This window comes from Podarcis vaucheri, assembly GCF_965113315.1.
Source record: "Podarcis vaucheri genome assembly, chromosome: 8".
In the NCBI taxonomy this organism is placed as follows: Eukaryota; Metazoa; Chordata; class Lepidosauria; order Squamata; family Lacertidae; genus Podarcis; species Podarcis vaucheri.
The window spans coordinates 66,666,691-66,693,529 of NC_138766.1; the positions used below are offsets into that span (position 1 = coordinate 66,666,691).

At 41.4% G+C, this 26,839-nt stretch overlaps 1 protein-coding gene across 2 annotated transcripts in view; it reads right to left on the reverse strand.

Moving 5' to 3' along the window:
* The window catches only part of MMP16 (matrix metallopeptidase 16), a 182,582-nt gene that overhangs the window by 62,025 nt on the left and 93,718 nt on the right, over positions 1-26,839 (reverse strand). For both annotated transcript variants that reach the window (XM_082233656.1, XM_082233657.1), the window contains 3 exons: positions 22,974-23,096; positions 14,117-14,421; positions 52-213 (listed from right to left, as the gene is read on the reverse strand). In XM_082233656.1, the coding sequence (XP_082089782.1) occupies positions 52-213; positions 14,117-14,421; positions 22,974-23,096 (590 nt within the window). The remainder of the gene's footprint in view (positions 1-51; positions 214-14,116; positions 14,422-22,973; positions 23,097-26,839) is intronic.

Below are 26,839 nucleotides of genomic sequence, written 5' to 3' on the forward strand. Positions count from 1 at the left end.
ACCCATCCCCATTAGAATTTGTAAAATATTTTAAAGAAATAACCAGCATACCATATATCTTTTGGATTCCCTGCAAATCATCATTAGGTAGTTTGAAGTTGTCGGTTTCCATGTACTGGTAAAATGGAGCCATGATGGCAGTAGGGTCATTTGAATGCTCCAGACCCAAAGCATGCCCCAGTTCATGAACTGCAACTAGAAACAAATCGTTCCCTGGAGGAAAAGAAGAAAGAAAGAGGAAAGTTTTAAAACTGCCTTATCAATGCATTCACTGTATTTGACACAAAGCACTTCTTGAATGACTTCAAATCATTTTACACATGGCCACCCCACACTTCCTCAGGCTCCTGGCTTTATGAGTCAAAAGCTCCCAAAGGAATCTTAAGTATGCTCTTCTTCTGTGTGATTGACTCATGTGTGGCTGACTATACGTGTGAAGCTGAGAAATAAATAATAATAATTTTGATTCAAACCTGGAAAAGGCGGGAAAGAGCTGGAGAGTCCTCTTGGTTCATGAAGAGACCCTCCCCGGAGCCCAAACACAACAGCAGTGAGGGAGGAGAAAACCCCAAAGGGACGGGACATAGTGGGGTTTTGTTTTGGCTATCCAGTCTCCCCACCTAGCTGTGAATGCATGTGCTAGCACATCCTCCAGCCTCCAGCCAGCCCTAGAGCAACAATTCTAATTGTGGATATTTATGGATACAGTATTTTTGGTCTGGATTGGAGAGAGTGTGGCAGAGAGGGTGTTGAGAGGGTGCTCCCCACTTATGCAATTTTCACTTATTCGTGCTGGGCCCCTGAACATAACCCCCATGTAAGTGGGGGGAAACCTATACTGAAAAATGTAATGAAAGTGAAAAATAATAATAATGATTTCCACAACTATATTTTTGAGGTTTTTTAAACACCTGGGAGCAAACTTTTCATGGTAAGCACTTGGTGAAAAATAGACTTGCATGCTTTCATGAAGCTGCATATTTCATAACAAAGGCTATAGTAAGTAGTAACAATTCATCAAGTATATGAATGCAAGCTTATTTGCCAATTATTATCATTTATTAAATCGGGATACTGCCCTTCATTCGAAGATCACAGGGGATCTCATTTTGTAAAAATACAAAATGAGTACAAAAAAATGCATAATAAAAACAAGAACAAAAGCAAACCAAAAACCACCTTCCCACAACACATTTAAAAGGACAGAATATTAATCAGCAAAAGGCTTGGTTACAGAGAAACATTTTCGCCGGTGCCAAAAGATAACTAATGAAGGCAGCAGGTGAGCCTTACCCCAAATATCCCAAATTGGAGAAGTGCTTACAAAAGCTGAATAATATTACCATGTTAAGTTTCAACAACCCCAGAACTAGACTCTGCAATACAATTGGGGGACTTACTTTCAAAGCACAAGTTTCACAAATGAGCGTACCAATATATGTTTCAAACGATGCTTTCAAGATCCTGGGTAGCTGAAGTAGTGGTATGTGGTGATTGTTGTTATTTAAAAAAATAAGTTTGTTTTGTTTTATGAATCATTCCCTCGAAGCACTATTTTATCAGAGTTCAAGGTTACTCTTCCGAGTTAGAGCATAGGGGGACAGACTAAATTAACCAAGTGTTCACAATGATGAGAAAGTCAAGGGGAATTTCAATAGAAATTGAATTGACACTTCCTTGCTTGGGTTTAGCTGGTTTGTTTCCTCCCAGAGCATTGTCTCAGAGCTATTTCATTGTCTAAATGAATATACACAATGGACTTATATGTGAGCTAGGTTTATTCTACTTTACTGTTGTCCTGTCTACCTGTAAAGCCCTGTGAAGCTAAATGATTCAGTATTTTATTTACTTTATTTTTAGCATTAATTTCTGGACAAAATCCGCTCAAGGTGGAAAAGGATGATATAAAATTACATTGCATTCAAAGCTTTGTATTAATAATAATGATACCACTAATGCAAAGGTACACACTAGTTTAAGGTACACACAGCCAGCACCTTACTGAAGCTAAGCAGTACAGGATCTGGTTTGTGCCTGAATGGGTGACAACAGCAACAAATGTGAGGTTCTGCACTTAGGCAGGGAGAACTACTGGCCAGAACCAGCTGCACAAATATAACTACTGGCTTGCCAATAGTACATGTGAAAAGGATCTAGGGGTCTTAGAGGGCCATAAGCTGAATATGCGTCAACAGTGTGATGCAGTAGCGGGGGGGGGGGGATAATGCTATTCTAGGCTGCAACAACAGAAGTATAATGTCCACATTGGAGGGCATTGGACTAGATGACTCTTTGAATCCCTTCCAACTCTACAATTCTATGATCCTATGAACCTGGGAACCATGGACATACCACCTTGGATTCCATGAGAGAAGAAAAGCAAAATATAAATTTAAGAAAGAAAGAAAAAAAGGTCAAGAGCAGTTCTTTCAACTGGCCCTGGAAACACACTAGTATAAGGCCAACGGGCACAGAATTGATTTAAAGTGTTCAAATCTCTTAGCCCCAACAAGCACTCAAACAGCCAGATTGTGCCAATGAGTTTGATTCTAAAGAAGACATAATTTTATTCTATCTTTCTGTTGACCATTATTACAACACTGGATGTTTGAAGGCATTCGGGAAACCTGATAAACCACAAACAAACTGCAAAAATAAATTCTAGTTTCCAGTTACGAGCAAATAGCACCCCCCCCATAACTACCTTAACTCACTGACTTCCTGTATAGGCAGTTAGGCAACCTGTGAAATTTACATTCCATGCATTCATTCATTTCATTTATATACCACTTACCATCCAAAGCATCTTGAAGCGGTTTACAATAACTAAATACATAAGTGTGTTTAAAGATATGCATACACACACAGCCCACAATAAAGCTATGTCAAATAAATCCATCTAACACGTAACAAAATACATAAAGAATATTTGTGTCCATAAGAATAATATAAATATAATCAGAGCAACACAAGGCAGTATAATATAAAATTTCAAACATCACAACATAGATACAATTTTCATCCAAACTCACATTACCACTACAAGCATTCACTACCTCAACCAATACCTATGTCAACCATGTAAACGTGAAGCACTCCTACTCAACAATATGACATCCCCCATAACAAAGGGTCACTGCCAAACATTTGTATAAAATGAATGCCTAATAGCTGAGACACTATACACACGCCCTATACACTATACACTCTATACACATGCCACTATACACTATACACATGCCCAAGCCCTGCTGAACTAATCGTCCTCTCCCATCTCTCACCTGAGAAGGGCCCAAATCTATATCAGAGCTGGATCTCACACTGGAGGGAACAGAACGATTTTGATCCACTTGCTCCCAACTATAGTATTACAACATACCCAATACTGCAGAACTTAAACACCTAAAACACTTGGGGTTTTGGTGTGTGGTTTGTTTGTTTTTTGCATTCTGTCATATTATATTTTGTACCACTGAAAGTTCGGGCACTTTCAGATGCTATAAACGATGAAAAGAAGAAGAAGATACAATTCAATTTGCGTACTTTGTGATTCTTGGATCTAATTCACACAAGCAGTCATACTGTGCATTGAAATCCACCCGTTGCCCTGAAATCGAGTTGCTCTATTATATGTGTTCTCACAGCCTATGTTGCACTGATCATTCCAGTTACCTACTTCTGTGAGGCGTTTAGTGCTCCACAGAGCAGCCAAGTATAATTCATGGGTTGCCCACCCCACATCCCATGGAATAAAAAGAAATGTATACATGTTCAAGCCAATGTGGAAATAATAGTTTGCCTATGACAAATTTAGACAAAGGTTTTCTAATCAAGGTGGGGAATGACTAGACAGGTTGAGGGAGCTCTTGGCTAGTCCATAGAGCTATTCGTTTCTCATTAGCAAGGAAATGCTCTGAACTGTCTATATTAAACATAAATGTAGCATATAAGTTTGGGGGTTATGGGGTTAACTTGTACCTGAAATTATTCTATCATTAAGGGCAACAATTGGGCAAATATCTAATGAAGAAGACACATTTGTTATTGATATAGTGAGAACAGGATACCTTTTTTTCAAAACACAGCTAATAATCTATCACGTTGAAAGTGGGTCTTTACACAAACTGTATGTGGCAAGCAATGTTTCTGTGCAGGCCAGTTGCTATTGAGATGAATGAAAACGTGCAGGATCAATGCTCGATCAATTCCACCCTAACTCACCAGCTTACTTGCATCATTGCTGTATCAGATACCAAGAATGTGAATGTTGCACTTTCAAGCATCTCTGCCTGAAGTCCTCTCTCTTGCTGTGTCTCAATGCCACATGTGATATATCTACAGTTGAGACACTTGGTTCCCCCAGGGGATTCATCTCCGAGATTCCGCTGGTGCAGGTTCCTGCAGCACAGCTTGGGTCCAGTGTGTCAACTGAGCTGGCAGCAATGTGAAATTTACTAGAAGCTGATTATCTGCAGTTCAACAGAGGTTGGGATTCCCCCCCCCTAAATTTCTCCCGGCTGCTAGCACACCACTGAAAATGAAAATAAATAAAATAAATGACTGAGCTCAGCCTGTATAGATTTGAAGTATGTTTAATATGAACCCTGATACCCAGAAATTGGTGAGCTCTGTTAAAAGACAATTAATTTATATTACTCTATGGGATACAAATCACTTTTCAAATCGGGGAGACTGATGAAAAGAGGCCATGGGTGGACATAAATGTGAAAATGTATGCACAAAATGCCAGTATTGCAGCTTAATAAGCATGAAGGTTTTCTTCAAGTTTCTAAGAGTTAAAGCAGATGATCTGCAAGTTCCCCATATTATTTAAAATAATGCATAAATCACAAGCTTGCAAAAAAAGTAAAAGGCATGCTCCTTTCCTGAAACTCAGATAATTAACCTTGATTTTATTCTGCTTCTGAGAGAGACACACAATGCATGTTAAAAATGAAATGATGTACATTTAGAACTCAGAATATATGTGGTAATCTATAAAAAGAGGTTGTCTCTGTAAGAAACCATTTGTCCCTCAGCTAAGAATGTGTGGGAATACCAGAGGAAGGAGGTGATTAGCTTTTAAGCTCCTCATCTTCTAAGCCATTTTGACAATGCACAGAAATTGCCCTTCCTCAGGATGTTTACAAGGACTTGCCTCTAGTAAAATGTACTGAACTGTAGCCTTCCTAGCTGTCTTCACATCCCTAATGTTGATTCATTCAATCTAATTTAATTCTTGATTAAATCAGATTAGCTAGATTTGGTGATTTGCTAAGCAATTGGGTTAAACTAGATGAAGTACATCTCTATAAGGCTCTAGGAGGGACACTTTCTATACTGAGATAAAATGACAGCCAAAGAAGGGTAATAACTCTGAAATGAACATACCTCCGGATTTTAGGAACTCTGTTTACTAGGGGCATTGCATGATAAGAATTATTATAACCATTACATTTTTATAGAATGTGTGTGTGTGTTGTTCTGGCTCCCATCCAAAACCAGTCAATTTTTTGTAGTTAAGTAAAAAAAAGTAAAATTTCATTACAGCCATTTAATGGTACAGTGGTGCCTCGCAAGACGAAATTAATTCGTTCCGCAAGTTTTTTCGTCTTGCGGTTTTTTCGTCTTGCGAAGCACGGTTTCGGAAAAGTTTTGGAAAAGCTTCAAAAATCACCAAAGTCTTCAAAAACCTCAAAAAAGGCTACCACACCGCATGCTATGAGTTGCTCCTTGAAGTCAAGTCGCAACTGTATTAATGGTTTTAAGAAAAAGGAAACAAACTTGCAAGATGTTTCCGTCTTGCGAAGCAAGCCCATAGGGAAAATCGTCTTGCGAAGCAACTCAAAAAACCAAAAACCCTTTCGTCTTGCGAGTTTTCCGTCTTGCGAGGATTCGTCTTGCGAGGTACCACTGTACAAACTCAGCAGCTAGGAAAGAACCGAATTTAATCCAGGTGCTCTTACGAGGCAGAGGAATAGGAACAATACGTCCAGTCAAAAAACAAAGGAGAAGATTTGAGAGTTCAAATTAGCAGTAGGAGTTGCAAGACTACCTGGGAGCTGTGATGTTGATCCAATAAGTTTCCCTGCCCACCTGGCAAGCTTTGAAGCAGAGGTGGAGAAAGCCTCTCCTCCTTCCGGAGGGGAGGGGTTGTGAGTGGGAGACGATTCCCGCGTCAAGCAGGGGGCCCCTTGCCCCCTGCCCCCTGCCCCATCATCATAGCTGGCCCGGCACGCCCCCTGCCGGGCGCCCAATCAGGAGTCACCAAGGGGGGCGTAGTTTAGCCACTCAAATGCAGCCGCGCCAGCTATTCTCACCATTGCACTCCCGTTTTCACCACGAGTAAGTATTGGAATGTATTGTTGGTGTATGGAAGGGCAAGGTGTGGCCATCACCTACCCCTTCACTTATGGGTATTCCGTTAAAGGAATCCGGCGGTCGTGGATCCTGTCCAATGCCTGTGTGGCGGGGGGCCATGGCACGACCCTTGGTGACATCAGGGGAGAGCTTATAGTTGTATTCGCATCAACAGGCTCCCCCTACTGGTGGTTAACCCCTCACCAGACTCACCCCTCTCCAAGTGGGTGGAGTCAGAATTGCTGTGGTCCAATGCCTAAGCCAATACCTTCTCACATGCTGTAATCAATAAAGTTGTGGCCTTTTTTTGCCCATTAACCTAATATACTGTGTCCTCGTGTCTTTATTCCCCAAGCGGGAATCGGGTCTTTGAATCACAAAGTTCAGCTCTCATGAAAAACCCTGCCCCTGTGAGCATTCTTGACCCAGAGAAAGGTTCTTTTTTGAGGGATGTGAGTCTCCTCCCTTCTCTTGATGCACCACCTCTCCTAGGGAGAGATTGCTAGGAGTGCCTCCTCTTCAAAACTCTCCTCTCCAGTCACAGCAGGCTGCATCCCTGAGCACCCTTGGGGGAAGGGGCAGCCCCAGGTCTACTACCTCATCAGGTCTAGATTCACCTGGGGGTAGGGGGCACTTAATCATGTGGGCTCTGCTACATAGCCTCTTACCCCAACTTCTCCTTCTGAGTCCCTCACCTTCAGGTACCTCCCATTCCTGATCAGATTCCAAGGGCTCAGAGGAACCATTACATTCTGAACATCAAAAGAAATTGTGCTCTGTCATTTACCACTTGTATTTTATACAGTGGTGCCTCGCAAGACGAAAAGAATCCATTCTGTGATTCTCTTTGTCTAGCGGTTTTTTCGTCTTGCGAAGCAAGCCCATTGACGGATTAGCGCTATTAGCGGCTTTTAGCGGCTTATCGGATCAGCTTAGAAAAAGGGGGGAGGGGAAAAACCCCCAGGAACTCGCAAGACATTTTCGTCTTGCGAAGCAAGCCCATAGGAGATTCGTTTTGCAAAGCACCTCCAAAACGGAAAACTCTTTCGTCTAGCGAGTTTTCCGTCTTGCGAGGCATTCGTCTTGCGGGGCACCACTGTATTCTTATTCCTATATTTGTTGTTTAAAGTATGATTGAAACTTATCCTTAATCCTTAATATTATGGAAATGTCTGCTCTTCTTTGGTCTGAACTCACATTTAGTTTTTTTATGCACAGTGGTACCTCGGTTTTCAAATGTAATCCATTCTTGAAGACCATTCAACTTCTAAAACATTCGAAAACCAAGGCACAAAGGTGGTCTGCAGAAAAATGAAAAACAAAACAAAACATGTACACACAGCCATTCAACTTCCAAGGCGTGTTCGAAAATGGAAGCATTCCAGGTTTTCGACATTCGAAAACTGAAACGTTTGACTTCCGAGACGTTCAAAAACCGAGGTACCACTGTATTTCTGTCTGTATGGATATGCATGTTTGCACAAGACAGACAGGAATAGTTTGCCGGGATTCTTTCAACATACAAGTTTCTATTCTTTATTTATATAAATATTTTAATGCAAAAACAGCTATCTGAAAACAAATTAGAGTATAACTGAATCACATCATCAACCCTTGTTTTTAGAGCTAACCAGTACACACACAATGAACGAAAAGAAGGGGAGAAAACAAAAAAGGAATAACATGAATGAGAAAAAAGAGAAGAGAAATAAGTTTGTGATATGCAAAGTATTTTTTTAAAAGAAAACAGAAGCACAGAACAGAAGCACAGTAGAATGATGAGGCGATCAATACATGAAGATAGAGTGGCCATGTGTCCTGCTTTACAGACAACAAGTCCTCTATTTCAAAGGCTAGAGGAGGACAACAGGCTTTGAAGGCAACTTCAAGACAGCCTCTGTTTGAAGGGTTGTCTGGACCAAGACTGGTTTAAAGATAAATAGGCGTAAGAAGGAAGATAAGGGACCTTGAAGTTGGCCATCAGCTGTTATCACCTGGGCAGCATACTGAACAGGTGCCCAGTCCACTTTGGTGAGGGATACTGTATTTCTAATTAAATTAATGTGTGTGTATCTATCAAAAATCAGCATATGCAAATTTCATGCTAATATCTGGCCACGTTTTCTGTCTCATTTCAAAGGGATGTTTGAAAGTAAGACCACCATAAGTGGGGCGGGGTGGGAGCTGAGTTTCCTTATATTCACATTTCTTCTAGTAGATATCATAACACTACTAGATAGCATATGGGTAAGGGTGATATGTAATCTGAGCAATTTAAAAGCTTGTTCTCTAATATTAATGCCCAAGAATTTTAGAAGTACAGGAGACCTGATATAAGGTCATTTTTCACCATCTAATGCCTGTTCCCCATCAGGCTTTCATATCAGAGAGATCTTCAATCAAAGCTGGATGATGCAATAATTTATACAGCTGGGACATGGAAACTTTGAAATTAGGAAGCCTATTCTTGCTACCATCTCTTAATAGCTCAGCCGGCAAAGCATGAGACTCAATCTCAGGGTCATGGGTTGAGCTCCATGTTGGGCAAAAGATTCCTGCATCTCAGGGGGTTGGACTGAATGTCCCTTGCACTTCCTTCCAACTCTATTATTCTATGATTCAAAGCCTGTAAGACAAAAGTAGATAACCTCCATCCTGTGGCCTTAATTATACCCAGCATGACCCCACTGTAGCCTCCAAGACTGTTTACCCCAAATCATACCCTCCTGTCCCATGCCTGACATGATACTTGATGTCAGGGATGAAGCAGGTGGAAACACAGTTACCAAGGAATGATCAGAACCCTTGAGGAGCTTGGTGCAGGACCCTTGTTGTCTGTGATGACACACAGCAACCTGCAGGGATCAGCTCTGCTATAGAATTCCCCACTGGGAACTTCAAAGCTGCCATTTGCAGCAAGAGGGAGGTTGCCACGGAACAGAAAAGGTTAAATTAAAAAATCACTTACACTGCAGTCCCAAGCATGTGGGTGGTTGCCATGTAAACCTACAAACAGACACATAAGGCACCCAGCCAAGGAATGCATGTAACATAGTACGTATTTTGGAAGATGAGTCCCACCTCTCCCGAATTCCCAGGAGAAGTGAGGGCTCAGCAAACAAGGATCCCCTTAAACTCTCAGAAGGTCCATGATCTGAGAACTTCCACAGCTTACAGCCCTGACATAGGCTGACTCCATTTTCTTTTGCAAGTGTTGTAATAATGTTCTGTAATAGCTTTTGGAAGCCACAACTGAGCTTTAGCAAATGTCTTCGAACAGTTTAATGGTGCTGGATGGTTCGTTTGTTACACTGCCCCTCATCCAAAGATATAAATACCGGGTAACCTAGAAGCAAAAGGAAGTGCTACCTCAATACAATATTCAAGTTGTTTCTTTTGGATGGTGTTTTGTTTTCCCCACAAAACTTTATCGCCCTTGTTGTTCGGGAATTAATACAAATGCTTTCAGATCAGGAGTAACTCCAGCAAGATTTATGAAAGCAGCAGCAACAATATATTAAGGTTTTACTGAGCACTCCAAGAAGTTGTTCATCTCTTTTGAGAAACACAAAATTCAAATTGCCTTCATTAGCAGAGCAATATAGTGTGGAAAATGAGCCTGGTACTTTTCAAGGGGGTTGGCGATTTGCATTTTTGCTAAATAATCAAGCTGTTGCATTCTCCCAGCCTCTTGTAGGACAGAGGAACATGCGAAGAACAATCACTCAACCAGCTAATCCTCTTGACGCTCTGGAGTTCAATTTCATTTTTAAACAAACTGTCACTGAAGTTCTTGGCTGTTTTATAAGATATTTTAAATGACAGTAGACCATACAAGGACTGTACTCACAGAAACCACCATTTATGCCAGGAGCTGGGGCTGGGGAGTCTAACTCCAAATTATACCTTTAATCTAGTTACATATTTTGCTCCACTATGACTTTTGGATGTCTAAGATAGTGTCTTCACAAAGGGACCTTGCCTGGGGATTTTCGTACCTCAACTCAAAAGGTTAAATGTATTTTTAATTATTTACATTTTACTTGTTTTAGTTATTTAATTATTTAAATTAGTTGTTTTGAGAATTTATATAATCTTAATTCTCTTGAATTGTGATTTCTCCCCATGTAGTTTCAGTGACATTTCTTTAGTGAAAAATTTAACTAATAACTAAAAAGTTACAGTGGCCATTACTGATTTAGTACCCGATGGAAGTAAACTGGAGTATGACTGGAGAGGCTAGGAGGAGGTGGTGGGAAAAGCCCTGTTTTGCTAACAGAACTCTGCGTACAGCTCCTATGTTTGGGCCTAATTCTGTGAAACTCCCTCCCATTTGAGATCAAACAGAACCTCTCCCTGTTGAACCTCTGGTACTTGATAATGACCTTTTCCAGCAGGCATTTCAAGTGAGTATTCAGATTTAACTTTACTGTACACAGCTAAGGGAGCAATTCAATTTAGCACTAAGGAGATCACTCCCTTAGCATAAGGCATAAGCATTTCTGTTTGTCTGATGGAACAATCTCTTTCCTCCCTCCTATGTGTTTCGTTCAGGAGTTTTTCTCAACACTCTCACTGAGCCATTTTTCTTTTTTTTGGGGGGAGGACCCTGTTGCACTTGGAAAAGTCTTGCATGGGCTTCTTCTAGCAGGACTAGTTAGTTGGAATATAAATTGTTGGTATATACATTGTTGAAGGGGAGGCAAGGGGAGGGAAGTACAAACAGTGATAGTTGATAGGTGTGCTGTGCCAGTTTACATTTCCTCTTCGTATAACTTTCTTTAGCAGATTGCACAAATTCCTGCTGGTGTGAATGCAATTCAAAAGCTCTATAATATACTGTATTGATTAATATCCAGCAATTTGAATTTGTTATTGAATTATTATAGTGTTCTGCACTAATGGCCACACACACACATATGTCACCATCATCTTGTTTGATAATCTGCAGAGTAGATTATTTCCTCTTGTCTATGAAACACGTTCTGAATATGCTTCCAGGCATCACGTATAAAAGGGACATTGGGGCAACACTCAGTGATGTGATGATGACCCATTTATGCCTGATGCTGAGAACTGCTGCACCAGGAAATAACTACTTCAAAAGAGGAGAGTACTGATAATTTGTGATGTTGAGCTAGCACGACGACGATGCCACCCTCAGTGGTGCAGACACTGCAGCTATACCCCACCAATCACAAAGGTTTAGAATTTGGCAATTACATCTACAAACATTTCACATATCCTAGTATCATGACTTATTGCTAGACAATATTGCTAACCCAATATTATTAAACTGTGGTAACAGTGGTTTGGCAAGATGAAGCAGCACAGCTGCAGCCACTCTAATATCTTGCTTTTGCTTCTCCCCCTTGAAAGTGCAACTTTTCCTTGCATCAGTATCTCTTCAAAAGCCTAGAGATACAGTGAACAGTGCCTCCCTCTGCACAGCTGCAGTAATCAGCCATGCCCCTTGCACCAGCTTGAAAACCCAGAATTTTGATCCAAGACGCTTTGGCTTTAACACCAACTCCTACACTGCAGAACCCACAACAAAGCGAAAAAGAGTCAATTCCAAAACCATTTGTAAATTTGATCTTTAGTGAGCAGATCAAAGGAAATGCATTGCAGTGGGTATCTGGCGTGTTTCTCTGGTTAGGTCTTTAATTAAAATTCTATCCCATAGCATTTTCTTCTGCCGCTGCTTTGCTATTGAGGTTCCTGGATTACCAAATGCTTCCTCTGATGCAGAGGTGAGATTTAAAGCTCTAAGTACACAGTAAACCATGAGCGGCAGAGTTCATTTTGCTGTCAAGGGGATAGGATTTCATCTGACATAAGTGAGAATCCTATAGGTTTCTGTGATAGTTAAGATCAATAAACTGCTGTCTTATTGAGCCTGCCACGCTGAAAAAAAATTGCACCATTTAGATGTGTTACTATGCTGGACTCATCCTAGGTAGTATTAGATTAAATCCTTGTTACGGATATTTAAATGCAAACATTGTTCAATAAAAGCCTGAGTCGGGGGGGGGGAGAAGGTGGATTCCCTGAAAAAGAAAAGAAAAAAAGTCTCCGCAGTTACCCCAAACCAATCACTAAACCTCAAGATACATTTTGTGTGCTCATAAAGCCTTAATTACCACTTCTAGCCTTTTCTCCTTGAAGGACATTTTAATTTGAGCTCAGGATATAGTTCTTTCCTTTTACAGACATCACAAAGCTTTCGCTAACCATCTCAGATAACTATTCTGCCTTAAAAACCACATTGTTTGAACCAGACATCATGCAACAAGCAAATCCATTTAATGTGCAGTGCAATCCTAAAATGAGGCTACTCAGAAGTAAGAGCCACTGGGTTCAATGAGATTTGTTCCCAGGTAAGTGACTGTAGAATTGCAGCCTAAATCATCTAATTAACCACCAGCTTTAATTTGATTACCTATCTTAATCAAAGTATTCTTATTTTTTTGAACAATACTTGCAGCGTGAATTTCCAATAGCCCCATCGTCATATGTTCAAACCTATATTATTTTGTGGTTCCAGTTTCCGATTATCTCTTTTGATGGTAGCAAAAGAATACTGAAAAATCCTTGAAGATTAAAAAATATATATTTATAATAAGGAGCAAATAAACACAGCTGTGTTTGCTTTGTTATGAACCAGTATGATTCACCTCACCTGAAACCTCCAACCGAATTTATACATAGCGAAATAGTGAGTGGACGTATTTCTCAATTTCCTACAGCTAATTAGATATTTATTTTTGGTGTCCATACAGATGCAGCAGGCAAGATTCCAGCTACTGAATCCCTATATAGGACTCTGCAAATCTCTATAAATACTGGGGCACGGGGGTGGGGATAAAAGAGCATTGTATGTCAAGAATGGGTAAAGAAGATGGGCAGGGGTCCCTTCTTGGTTGTGCAAACATTTGGCAGACCAAGAGTTAATACAGTTAATGCCAGAGAGTAATTGAGTTTGGATAGCTATGAAATCAGGTGCTATTCCTTCACCATGTGTAGAATGGAGTGTCCCAGATGGTAATGCTAGGGTTTTCAAAAAGTGAAAATCCAGACAATAAAGTTTGACAAAGTTTTTAAAAGTTGCACCTGGTTTTCAGCATTGTGATATATCACCAGCTAAACATCATGATATACCGATATATCATGGTGTCTGAAATAAGGATGGAGCTATGTAGAGGCACTGGATGGCTTCACGATTTTCCCCAGATAGTAATTTTTGCATAGCATTCTCTCTCATTCACACACACACACACACACACACACACAGACAGACACACCATGATTCACAATATATTGCCAGGTCAAAAATTATGAAATCGATATCAAGATATGGACTTCAAATCAGCATTGGACATTATATCAATATATCCCCCAGTCCTAGTATCTGTTCATGCACCAAAAGTTACAATATATGCTATTAGCTTTAAAAATAATAATTCCCAGACATAACATTAACCAGGAGATAAATCTTTATATCATTTTATAGCATACAGTATGTTCAAAATAAAGCCAAGCTCATCGTCTCTGTGAGATAGGAAATTGTGCGACAGGAGATTCCTGGCGTTCCTTTTGCAAAGTTAAATCCAATTGCCAACCACATTACCGACACTAAAATGCAGCCATGGCTGTTGGGTGCCACATTTACGTATGCAATCAACCTTTGGTTCTGTATGTACATAATGTTCTAGAGACAGAAATGGAGGCTGTTTAAATAGAACTGGGTTCTTACCATCATGGTTAGGGTTTCCCAAAGTCCATGGCTCATCTGAGTCAAAATGAGTATCTCCCCCAATTCCTGGCCCGGGAAAGTAAGCGTGAGCCAAAAATCCTCCCTCCCCATCAAAGGGAGAGCTGTCTCCATGAAAACCTGATGCAAAAATGATTGTAATATCCACGTCCCTCTTGCCATTCTCTAGTTCAATGTAAGGAACTTCCTCAAACGTCAGAGGGGTTACATTCTGCCACACGTCAAAGGCACGACGAATAGCTTTACGGGTTTCAGCATCTCCTACTTTTGGAGTGACGTTCTTTATGCTGCAAACAAACAAAGGTAATGTCCTTATTAGTAACACTGCTCACTTCTGCTTCAAAAGCAATGAATTGTTTTGACACAGTCCATACTGGGGGAGGGAAAACAATCTTAAGGGGAAACAGTCAGCATTAATAACACTTAACATTAGTATAGTTCAAAGCACTACACATACATATCCTAGTTAAATATACTCACATGCATTACCTAGCTGTATCCATACATAAGGTTAAGTCAGGATTATTACCTCCAATATTGCAGATGAGCTGATTGAGGGTGTATAAGGCTTGCCTAAGGCCATCTTTTGAGTTCATGGCAGAAGCAAAAGTTTGAACCAGGGGCCTCTTAGTCATGCTCAGTCTCTTAGTCACTCCGTTACACAGTGCTCAAGCATTATTAGTAAGTGGCTGTTACGTCAGATCTTAGTTATCCGATCAGCAGCAGCTCAATTTCTCTCCTCCCCGACTGGTTAAAAGTAAACATCTCTCACAAAAGCTTATTTGACAGGCAAGAACTGTCTGTTTTCATATTAGATAATAATTACAATTATTTAGTCAAATGATGGCACTTCATTCAGATCAAACAGATGCAAATTATATCTTATTATTGATTATAATTAACAACAGGATAACATGCTAGGCACCCACCCAAGAAGCACTACACAAAGCATGATAATTAACAGGTACTTTTTAAGGACAGTGAAGCTACTGACTCAATTCTTGGTAACTTAAGTATACAACTGTCTCTAATAAAATACAACTGTCAACACCAGTTGTGACTATGGAACTGTTCCCAATGCCCCATTGGTAAGAGAAACAACCAAACAGAGGAAGAACTCAATGCTGCAGTTTCTACCCATGCTAACCCTCAGGAAAAGGTATATAATAGTCCAATTGGAGAAATTGCAACATGGCCCATGACTGGAAGGGGGCCAGAGTCTGATTTTTGAGAGAAAGAGAGAGAGAGAGAGAGAGAGAGAGAGGAAGGAAGGAAGGAAGGAAGGAAGGAAGGAAGGAAGGAAGGAAGGAAATCTTTAGACCCTTCCGGAAAGAATGCTTCCAAGCAAAATGTGCAGGTAATTTTCTAAGCAATTTCTATGAAATATGAAATATGCCAGATGTGATTGACAAGTGGGTTGTTTGGACACCAGGCTATAAGAATGCCGGAGGTGTGAAGGAGCTGTTGTTAGTCTTCAAGTTACCACAAGTCAAACTTATTTTATGGTCCTTTATTTCATGGGCTTCATTTTGGGAGAAAGGGGGCCCCAACCACCTTAATCTGGCCTTGCGTAGTGCATGGAGAGGTGCTATCACATGATATTGTATTTCCTGTTGCATGGTGGGTGGGTGGGTGGGTGTGACCACAAGTCTCAAATTACTCAGTCAAACATGAAGGAGGGATGTTCCTGGGACTTGCATGCCACTGGGCTAACATGGGAACACAGCCAGAGAGTCACACAGAAGGCATCTATATCTTTCACCCTAACATGCTCCCTTGGTTGGTTTTTCTTTTCTTTTTTCCAATTAATATTTTTAGAATAACATTTTCCCCACCTCCCAAGTATGTAACAAATATATATGGAACAAAGGCTTCAGAATGAATATTCTAAAAATATTTCAAAAGGAAACATTCCAGAGCGCAAACATGTTATGTAACAGTTATATAAATTTCCTCCAAATGTGATGCTTTGTCAGAGCAGAAAATTTTCATGAATAAAATCTTGGCTGATTCGTTGATACAACATTATAAATCATGCCAGATTATAAGGCACTGCATATCTCCAAAAAGTGCATATAGAGCTCTCATGTTTACATTAAAAAACAACAACATTGAACCCTGTTATGTTTTACCTAGCCCATTCATAGTCACTGAAAGATCAGGGATTAATTAAGACTATTAGAACATAAAATGGCAAGTGGGGAGTTGATACCCCTGAAAGCACATAAAACCCAGTGCAGTGCACAGAAGCAAAATCAAGTTGGGAGAGCTGAGTATGTCTGCAAGTGATGAAGTAACACAGCCCTCCTCAGTAATCCAAACAAACAGTAATTCAGATGTCTGGATTATCTGAAGACTTTGGATGCCCTCCAAGGCTGGCTGCTGCTGACTGAGGAATGGCTGTCGCTGGCCCTAGCTAAGAACTACAATGTCAAAGGGTTAAGTATTGTAGCCTACAAGCAGGCTGCGTGAGAGTGAGTGCTGGCTATTTAGCCCTTTCTCACTGCTCCCATTCAGTTATAAGCAACACTGCAGTCACAAGCAGCCAAAGTGTCCATGCCATTTTATTCCTACATTGCCACCATCAGAAGTGATTTGTTTTATATAATTGCATTTTGACCCAAATTTATTTATTTGTAAGCATTTCTAGACTGCTTGATACACACACGCACCCCTAAGAATTATACAAAAGTAATGTAAAAACAATAAAACTGTATAATAAAAAAGCAGAAACAGGAATTCAGAAATAACTGGTCCAGTCTTGAGCCCCCAAAATGTCAAAAATTGAGCCCTTGCAATGTCTTGCAATGAAGTGGAGGCTCCAGGTGGAAATGCAACGGCCAACTTTATGCTACTCTTCTTAAAAATTTGACACATTTCCAGAGAGTGCCATATTACTCAAAAGATTGTAGTTTAATCCTGAGTGCTTGGTTAAGAACAAAAGAAGTGCAGGTAGAGATTGTGGTTTAAAGGAATTACAGCAAACAGATCAGACTCCAATGTGGCCACAACATTTTTGTTTTGTTTTGTTTTGTTTCATGATTTCATTTCATTTTAACATCTTGCTGCAGAAAGGAACACAGGCATCTCCATCTTCTAGCACTGGCCTCTGGATTTTTGACGTACACTACAAAATTTTGAAGGAGGGCAGCAAGGAGAATCTGTCTCCAGAAGAAATGGGAGGTTTGAAGCAAGAAGAAAGTTGAGTTTCATCCACATAGTGGAAGAAGAAGAAGAAGAAGAAGAAGAAGAAGAAGAAGAAGAAGAAGAAGAAGAAGAAGAGTAGTAGTAGTAGTAGTAGTAGTAGTTTGGATTTGATATCCCACTTTATCACTACCTGAAGGAGTCTCAAAGCGGCTAAGATTTTCCTTTCCCTTCCTCCCCCACAACAAACACTCTGTGAGGTGAGTGGAGCTGAGAGACTTCAGAGAAGTGTGACTAGCCCAAGGTCACCTGGCAGCTGCATGTGGAGGAGCGGGGATGCGAACCCGGTTCACCAGATTACGAGACTACCACTCTTAGCCACTACACCACACTGCGTAGTGGGGGTGGGCCTGACATCTTCCTTCAGATCTTCAGTGAAACACCTGAGTGGGGTTGGAATTACAGCTTGGAATCAGTCACAACAAATACCGCCTCAGCTCTACTCTGATAAAGTGATCTGTTGCAAAACCCAATTGACTTTAATAAGGTCATGATTTCATGTACTGTTTTAGCATCGAGAGCAAACAGTAAATTACAGGCCGAATACTTAGTGAGGAAAGCACTTGTACTATGTAAATATCATCAGTATGGTGGGACAGCAGTTAACCACCAATGTCCATCTTCTGAAAGCAAAGATTTCCAGAAGACTTTGGAGTTTGGTGACCCTTCTAGAATCAGATTCCTCGCCGTCAGGCAAAAATAAATAAATTCTGTCCTTGAGCAGAGGACGTTTTGCAGCCATAAACAGAAAAAAAGTGACGTTTTGATACATGAACTCTAATAGTAATAACACAAGAGCACAATTTTAAGCATATACACAGTTCCGTGTGATAGATGAGCCTGCCTTGTTGATGACAGATGCAGGCAAGGCTGAATTGGAGAAATACATAGTTTTGTGCCATTTTCAATAAACAGGTAAATTGTTAAGTAGTCCCTTTCTGTCAATTTTGCCTTTCCGTCTAAAATGCAGTTGTTCCCAGACATCCACAGTCATATATCTAATCTGTAAAAAAAAAAAAAAAAAAAAAAAGCAGCAGCTTGTGACAACAAGCACTATTCTCAATTTGGTAACTACTTTGAGCATTTGGTCCTTTTTACAGTATTTTCAGTGGTATGGGGAAGACTTCCTTCATGGCAGATCCTTTTCACTGTTACACAATTTGTATAGACACCAAATAAGATGCCAGAAGGCTTTTCTTATATACATTAAAATATCAACACAAACACACATACTACACACACATATATTTGTGTGTTTATATAAGTATAAATTTATGTATCAGTCTTTACTGCTTCAACTATGGGTCACAACAGAGAAGAAACAGTAAAATAAACTAGTGAATACAACAAACCAAAACATTCCTAGAAGCAGTAAAATCTTATTTATTATACTAATGAGAAGGAAAAAAGTTGGGTTGAACTTTAGAAGCTAGCAAGGTGAATTCCACCACTGCTAACAGAGTCAATCTATTCCAAGAAGCCCACAGAAAAATCAGTTTTCTGCAATTCAGACCAACTCTCTTCCCCGTCAAGAGAAAGACGTAACCGTGTTTTGTGACTGACACCAAATTGTTCAGGATGGCACTGACTGTGAAGAGCTCCAACAGGATATATTTGAACAGGTTGGCTGGAAACTATGAACTAGTTATGACTGTACCATAAAGATCGACTGGAGTTGTGATCCAATAGGTGGCTGTGCAGTGGTCAGTCCAAAATGGAAATGATTATTAGAAAAGGGGTTGAAGAAGATGAAGAAGAAGAATAAGAAGGTAGCATCTTTGCCTTGAATCCAAAGATAAATTAACTGAAATAAGTTCACAGAAGGAAAAGTTTCCCATTCTTGCCTCTCTACAACAGTGCCTGCACCTCCCCCCAGCAAGCACTTGTGCCCTCCTGAATAATGTGGGATGAGACACAGAGGACTGCTGAGGGACTGAGTGGATCTCTACCTGCTCTGAGGCAATTAGCCCATCCCAGCTGTCTCTCATGTACCACCACACACTGCAGAGATCCCGCACCCACAAAAACCCACCTGGAGAAGTTTTTAAGGGAATTTTTCCTTCTGGAAAGTTCTGTCAATTAAGTTATCTTAGGATTCAATGAGTTATATCTACATCTGTTGTATTGTCACTGGATACCAGTGGTTGTCCCCCTAGTCGGTGAGGTTCATTTGATATCAACACAAAACTCCTACATGATGCTCTTCTGGTGGATTCAGCAAGTGCCTATGGTCCTAATGTTTGTTTGCTGAAAGTCTTTGTCACTTCTAGGGGTGAAGTCAAACTGCTGCATTAGTAGCACTCAAATGACCTTCCCAGGGCAATAGCTTTGGCCATGTGCATGGAGGTCCTGGGCTACCCAGATAACAACAACAACAACAACTTATTATTTATACCCCGCCCATCTGGCTGGATTTCCCCAGCCACTCTGGGCAGCTTCCAACAAAAGATTAAAATACAATAGTCCTTCAGACATTAAAAGCTTCCCTAAACAGGGCTGCCTTCAGATGTCTTCTAAAAGTCTGGTAGTTGTTTTTTCCTTTGACATCTGGTGGGAGGGCGTTCCACAGGGCTGGCGCCACTACTAAGAAGGCCCTCTGCCTGGTTCTCTGTAACTTCGCTTCTCGCAGTGAGGGAACCGCCAGAAGACCTTTGGCGCTGGACCTCACCCCCTCCCCTCAGCCTTACTGATGTGGTCCAAAGAAAAGCAGAGCAATGTGCTTGGCACCAACTTGGCTGCAGGAGTTGCCAAAAGGAGACATACAAGATGCCATCCAACCATCTTAGGGACTTCACTCCGGATTTATGTAGGGTTTACTCCTTAAGTTTTTCTTTTCCTTAAGATGTCCTGCAAGGCAGTGGAGGTTTTGGATCAGAGTTTTCCTTCTCAAGTTGACGAGCCCCATCAGCCTTCTTCCCTCTGCACCACAAGCCGAAACTGCCTCATGTGCTCAATCCAATAGTTATTTTATTATGAACTAATTAAATTAAACCTCCACATTTAGTGACAACATGCCTCTGAATAACAGTTAATAGGGCACCTGCATGCCTTGTTTCTGAGTTCCTTGGAAAGCTCTGACTGACCACTCTGGGAAACAGGACCTGTGACTGAATGAAGCCTTGCCATTGCCCAGCAGGGTCCTTATCTTCTTAACAGACCCCACCTTACAGAAGAAGCCTGCTTCACACTTTGAGAACTGCTACTGAATTCTCAACATAGTTCTTTGAATTATTGATCACACCCATTAAGAAAGCAATTTCGTACAAAGTAAACTCAAGATAGAGGGGGAAATCTTGCTGCCTGGAATACACGACACAGAGAAGAAACAACTAAACACAATATAGGCAACGGACTGAGGTGGAAACAAAAGAAGGTCCAAGAGGGTGTGCAGTTAATCACGTTCATTCATTATCTGGGGGGAAAGGGATAGCTAGCGAGTGAGTTTTCCAATTTTTCTGACTGTACGTAGCAGCTCAAGATGCAGACATCGAAAGCAGACAGCGAGCTCTGTAGCACTTTGTCTCAAAACAAGGTGACTGGCGATAGAATGGGAAATGAAATCCAATGTTGGTAAGCGCATAGTGGGAAGAAACCCTAACTTGGCTGTAAATCACTCAGGGAATATAAATCATCAGAATCAGTGTCCCTAAAAGGGAAGAGACTGCTAAAATAAGGGAGGAGAGGAAACAGCTTATTTAAGATTATACCCTGATTTATTCTGGAAGCTTAGGATGAGTAACATCACATTATGATATTAGCATAAAACATTATTCCAGTGCCCTTCTTTTCTTAACTGAGCTATGTTACAAGATTGTACAGGATTTCTCAGAAGAATACACAAGAAGGACTTTGCATGTTTGAAATTTAATATATAAATACAAATGAGTATTGCTCAAGCAAAAAAAACAACCCAAAACACCACTTCCTAATCATGTTCAAAGAAAATCCAAACATTTCAGGCAAAGATGTTCTAGGAGTATCTCTTCTGCAAGCAAGCTTCATAATATCCCATCTTAAAAATGTAAGGTTTTTTTAAAAAAATATGCCAATGAAAATATACAGAAAATGAGCAATAGCATGCATAGGTAAGGGTAAAGGGATCCCTGACCATTAGTCCAGTCGTGACCGACTCTGGGTTGCGGCATTCATCTTGCTTTACTGGCCGAGGGAGCCAGCGTACAGCTTCCGGGTCATGTGGCCAGCATGACTAAGCCGCTTCTGGTGAAACCAGAGCAGCGCACGGAAACGCTGTTTACCTTCCCGTCAGAGCGGTACCTATTTATCTACTTGCACTTTGATGTGCTTTCAAACTGCTAGGTTGGCAGGAGCAGGGACTGAGCAACGGGAGCTCACCCCATCAAGGGGATTCAAACCGCCAACCTTCTGATCAGCAAGTCCTAGGCCCTGTGGTTTAACCCACAGCGTCACCCACAATAGGGTCCCATTATTTATACTCCTCGTCAGACTAGAACAAGGAAGACTAGAACTCAAAAGAGTACTAGACAAATCAATAAAATCAATCAATAATGATGAGCAAAGAAGTTCAAAGGATTCACATTCTCATAGTGATGAAAGATCTAAGTACCCTAAATTTCTGGAAGTTGTAACAGTGACAGTGCTCACCCATTCTTTGGTTGAAATCTACCTCTGTCACACCAGCCTTAAACATGGATGGTCGTAGCAAACTTTAAATAAGTTACCCTGGCTAGATATTAAGGTCACAGTCTATATTTTGCCTAATGGACCAGCCTCCACTGTAGAAGCCTGTGAGTATTCTGCAAGCTTAGACAGAGTCAATCCCTTGAGCCACTACATCCAACAGGTCTCCTAGCTACACTGGCCCTTTGTTTGTATCTTTAAATGTGCTTCTGCCTCTGATTCTGGGCTGCTCTCTGCCACAGCCTCTTCCTGCTCACTAAAGCCTGTTGCTTCTTCAGCTTCCAACACCTCCTCCTCCCAGTCTGCTCCCTCTTTTCCATTTGACCAGCATCCCACCACCAATCCCCTGGCTCTGAGCCTTCTTCCCTTGGGGGTACCCCCAGAGGACCACCAGCTGCTGTCCCCCACCATTCTTCTGCATCCAGCCAGTCCATGACGCATGTTCTAAAAGTGTTAAGAGAATTACACCCACACACCCACAAATACTTCTATAAAGGCATGAAAATGCTTCATCAGCCACTTGCCAGTTTTTAATCAATCTAATTCCACTTTGGCATAGACCTGAAGGCCCCCAAATCCAAAAAGCACTCCCCGCTCCCCATGACGTGGTGAGCATATTTAGATGAGTAGACCCCACTTTTGTTCTTCCTGAGCAATATCCCCAGCAAAGTTGCCAAGGCTGTTGAAAGATGTTCATAGAGGCTTAAAGGGAGGCAAGAGGTTAATTTGATCGTGAGAGCTTCAAAAGAACACTTTATATAATCACGGACCATTTGGACTCCAGAAAATCATTCATTGCTTCTGCAGCTCATGAGCATTTTCTCCCAAGACATGCAAATCAATATTTTCAGGCTGCATACCAACATCATTGTCTTTGACAAATCATATCTCAGTAATAGAGCTGCATTTATTTATTTATTTATTTGCAATGCTAAAGCACTTACAAGGGAAAGGGTCACGGCTCTGCTTTCATTACCTGTAAGTGATATGTTTGTGTTGCCACTTCTGTCCTGTTAATGCGTATCGCTTTCGACGAATATTAAATCTGGAGTTGCCTCGTGTCTGATCAGGCACACCGCAACGAGGCTTCTTCATCCAGCTTTAAACAAATAAGGAGACAAAGGAAGAGATCAGTGGCACACAGTGGCAATAACTTCTTAATGCAGCTGACAACCGCTAGCTCATTTCATTAATAAACAGCTATACTCTCTCTCCACCCTTCCAAGATACGACTCCCACCCACCACACACTTCCACATCTATTTCCTGGCTGGCATTTCTAAATCGCACATCCCATTAGAATACCCATACAGGGAGGCAGAAAGGGGCAAGCAAGCAGATTGGTAGGTGGGGTTGCTACCTGTTCATGATTTGCATGGATCCTTCGTATTCAGGAGCTCTGTGCAAATTACATAGGAAATCAACAATGGATGGTGCTTTGTGAACTGGGCTTTGATTATGGCTACCTTCAGTTTCTTTTATTTAAAAAAAAAAGCCTGGAGGGAGAAGGCAGCTCCTTGAGAGAGCAGAGAGCAACAGCAAGAATGATTTATATGTAAAACCTGCTATTCATGGAAGCTGTGGAACCATGGAAGCTGGCTCCCCCACCCCCAATCAGTCTAGTTTAGTGTGATCTGACTGGCAGGAGCTCTCATGGTTTCTGACAGGTCCTTTCCAGCCTTACCTGAAGATGCCCAGGATTGAACATGGGATTGAGCATGCAAAGCATGCACTGTACCACTGAGCTTCAGCTCTCTCTCTCTCTAACCCATATTATAGAAATATACCATATTTTTCACCCTATAGGACACACTTTTCCCCCTCCAAAAATGAAGGGGAAATCTGTGTGCGTCCTATGGGTCGAATACAGGCTTTCGCTGAAGCTTGGAGAGCGAGAGGGGTCAGTGCGCATCGACCCCTCTCACTCTCCAGGCTTCAGGAAGCTATCAGCAAGCCTGGGGAGCCCGCGGGAGTTCCTGCACGGCTCCCTAGGCTGCGGATAGCAGCCTGCCGCCCGGCACGCAGGGCACCCTGAAGCAGAGCGCCCCTCATGCCGGGCAGATATCCGCAGCCTGGGGAGCCCTGCGGGAGTTCCCACAGGGCTCCCCATGCTGCGGATAGCAGCCTGCTGCATGGAGCGCGGGGTGCGCTGAAGCAGAGCGGCCCATGCTTCGGGCAGACATTGGCCAGCCCCACAAGCTTGGGGAACAGCGGGGAGGCGCAGCGCCGCCATCCCGCTGTTCCCCGACCTGGTTTGGTTTCCCCAACCTGGTTTTTTTTGGGGGGGGGGAAATAAAGGGGGGAAAATTCCTTTATTTCCCCCCCAAAAAAACTAGGTGCGTCCTATGGGACGAAAAATACGGTAATGCACATTGGAGGAATGAGTAAATGCCCCCTATCTCATTTGCTTATTGTGCCACAGGATGGCTTTGCTGGACATTTCAATCTACCTGCCCTCTGGTTTAACTTGCCGAATTTCTAAAATGGAAAAAGCACCATTTGCTACACTTATCTCTCTCCCCCCCCCACCCCATGCATATCAGGGCACTGATTAAATCTGCACATTATATGCACAGTATAAGCAGAGCTCTTGATACAATCCTTTTTGCACTGCGTTCTCATGAGTCAATGCACTCATGTGCATCGGCAACATGCGGGGGGGGATGATGTAAATTACAGTAAATGTGCAGTGGAATGAACAAAAATCAAAAGATAGGACACATGACAGGTAACTTTGACAATCAAGTCATTTGGAAACCCCATAACTGGAGAGAGATTCAGACAGGAGAATTTCATAAGCATTCCTAGTATATTGTGTTCCTTACTCTGAAAACGAAAATTGCTGTGTAAGATAATAACACATTACTATTACTATTAGGTCCACGACTGGATCTAATGGTCAGGGGTCCCTTTACCTTTTAAGATAATAAAGGTCTATAACCACCATTAGGCTGAGTTGAATACCACCATTATTAGAAACTCACAATTATACCTAATCAAAATGACAATGCCCTAATGTTGCATTCCTTTTGAGTCACTGAAACAGTGAATAGCTGAGCTGTTTGTATTTTGCCATGTAACACTAGGAAGCTGCTCTCACTTTCCAAGGTTCACTAATAACTACAGGAGCATTTACAGGCAAATAAAATGCAATTGATTCAAAAAGTAATTTCACAGTTTGGATACAATCCAATACAGAATTAGGACATAGAATTGATTTCCCTTGCCTGAAATTAGCTGAAGTTAGTGCAGGATTGTGGCCTTTGTGTTTAGATGTCTCTCTCTTTTTCATGTCATTTTTAAAAAATCTGAACAAGCTTCGTTTCATTTCATCTCTAGCCCAAAAACACAGAGGGATTGTTTGGTCTCAGGCTCTGACATAATTGAGCTTCTCATTAGTTTCTTTCCACTAAGAGCAAACAGCCTTAATTAGCAAAATACAGTTTCTCGGTGGAACAAGGGCACAACAACTTCCTCGGCAAAATCCCCTGCATTAATTGGGTGCAAACTCTGTGGGAAAGACCAAAAGATAACCACCTCCACCCACATTGCCACATTCTTCACCTTCAGCCTTCACTTGCATCAAAGGATCAGGCAACGATAAAGTAGCTCCCATGCTGCAGAATGCGCATGGCAGTAGCAATTCAGGGTTGATCAAAACTGAAATAGATCAAAAGTGAGCAGGGAGAATAGGTGTTTGACTTCCAAGGAAAAAGCTAATGAATATTAGATAAATATTAGACTTTCTCTGGAAGGCAGTCTGAGGGTTTTTATTGTTGTTGCCCTTTTGGCATACAGGAAGGCTCCCTTTCTTGATCCATGTGCATTCAGCTCAATCCAATATAGAAAAATTGGTCTAGGAAACACTAGGATATTGTTAAGCCTCTGTAGGCAGGCACTCCCCACCCCCACCATTCGTAGCACAACATAATGAGGTTAACTGCAATCCCCATCATCCCTGACCAATGGTCTTGCTAGCTAGGGATGATGGGAGTTGTAGTCCAAAAACAGCTGAAGACCAAAGTTTGGGAAACCCTGGCCTAGATTAGGTGGGGTAATCATATAAGGGTGGTAGAGGTTCAAAGGATCCTGTTTTAAGGCAGAAGAAAGAGAACCAGGTGGAAAGGATGTTCTTGCCATTATTTTAAATGTCAAGCAACTATCAATACCCCATATAATCCCTCCACTAGTTGGAGGGATACCTCAGCATTCACTGAGCCTACACTAGGCAGAGGGAGTCTTATTAGCTTACAAGGCAATCTTACATGCAAATGATTACACTTAAATATGATAGCCATCTAAAGAGCTGTCATATGGAGAATGGAGAAAGCTTGTTTTCTCCTGCTCAGGAGGCTAGGACCCAATCCAATGGATTCAAGTTACAAGAAAGGAGATCCTGACTAAACATCATGAAGAACTTTCAGACAGTAAGAGATGTTTGACAGTGGAATAGTCTCCCTCAGGTGGTGCTGCTGCACTCTCCCTGCCAATTCTTTAATTCTATGAAATATGCTCTGAAAATAGGAGAGATGCATTCCCCCATTTGATAATTTGTGTAAAATGGCCGCAATACAAAGAATGACACAACTAGACGCAGTATGGGCTTTGCGGCCCCAAGTAGACTCCTCCCGAAAAAAGTCTGTAGTCTGGCATTCTGTACAGGAAGCCACAAAAAGGGTAAGATAGCATAGAGACTGCTTATCAAATAAAGCATCTCCTAAGTCCATCCAGGCATATAAAAGTTCTTTGGTGTGGACAAGCCCTTCAGTATATGTGAACAAACCCTCAGGATTGCAGCCTGTCATTTCATGAAACTGTCACTGAGTTCTGAATAGGTATCCAA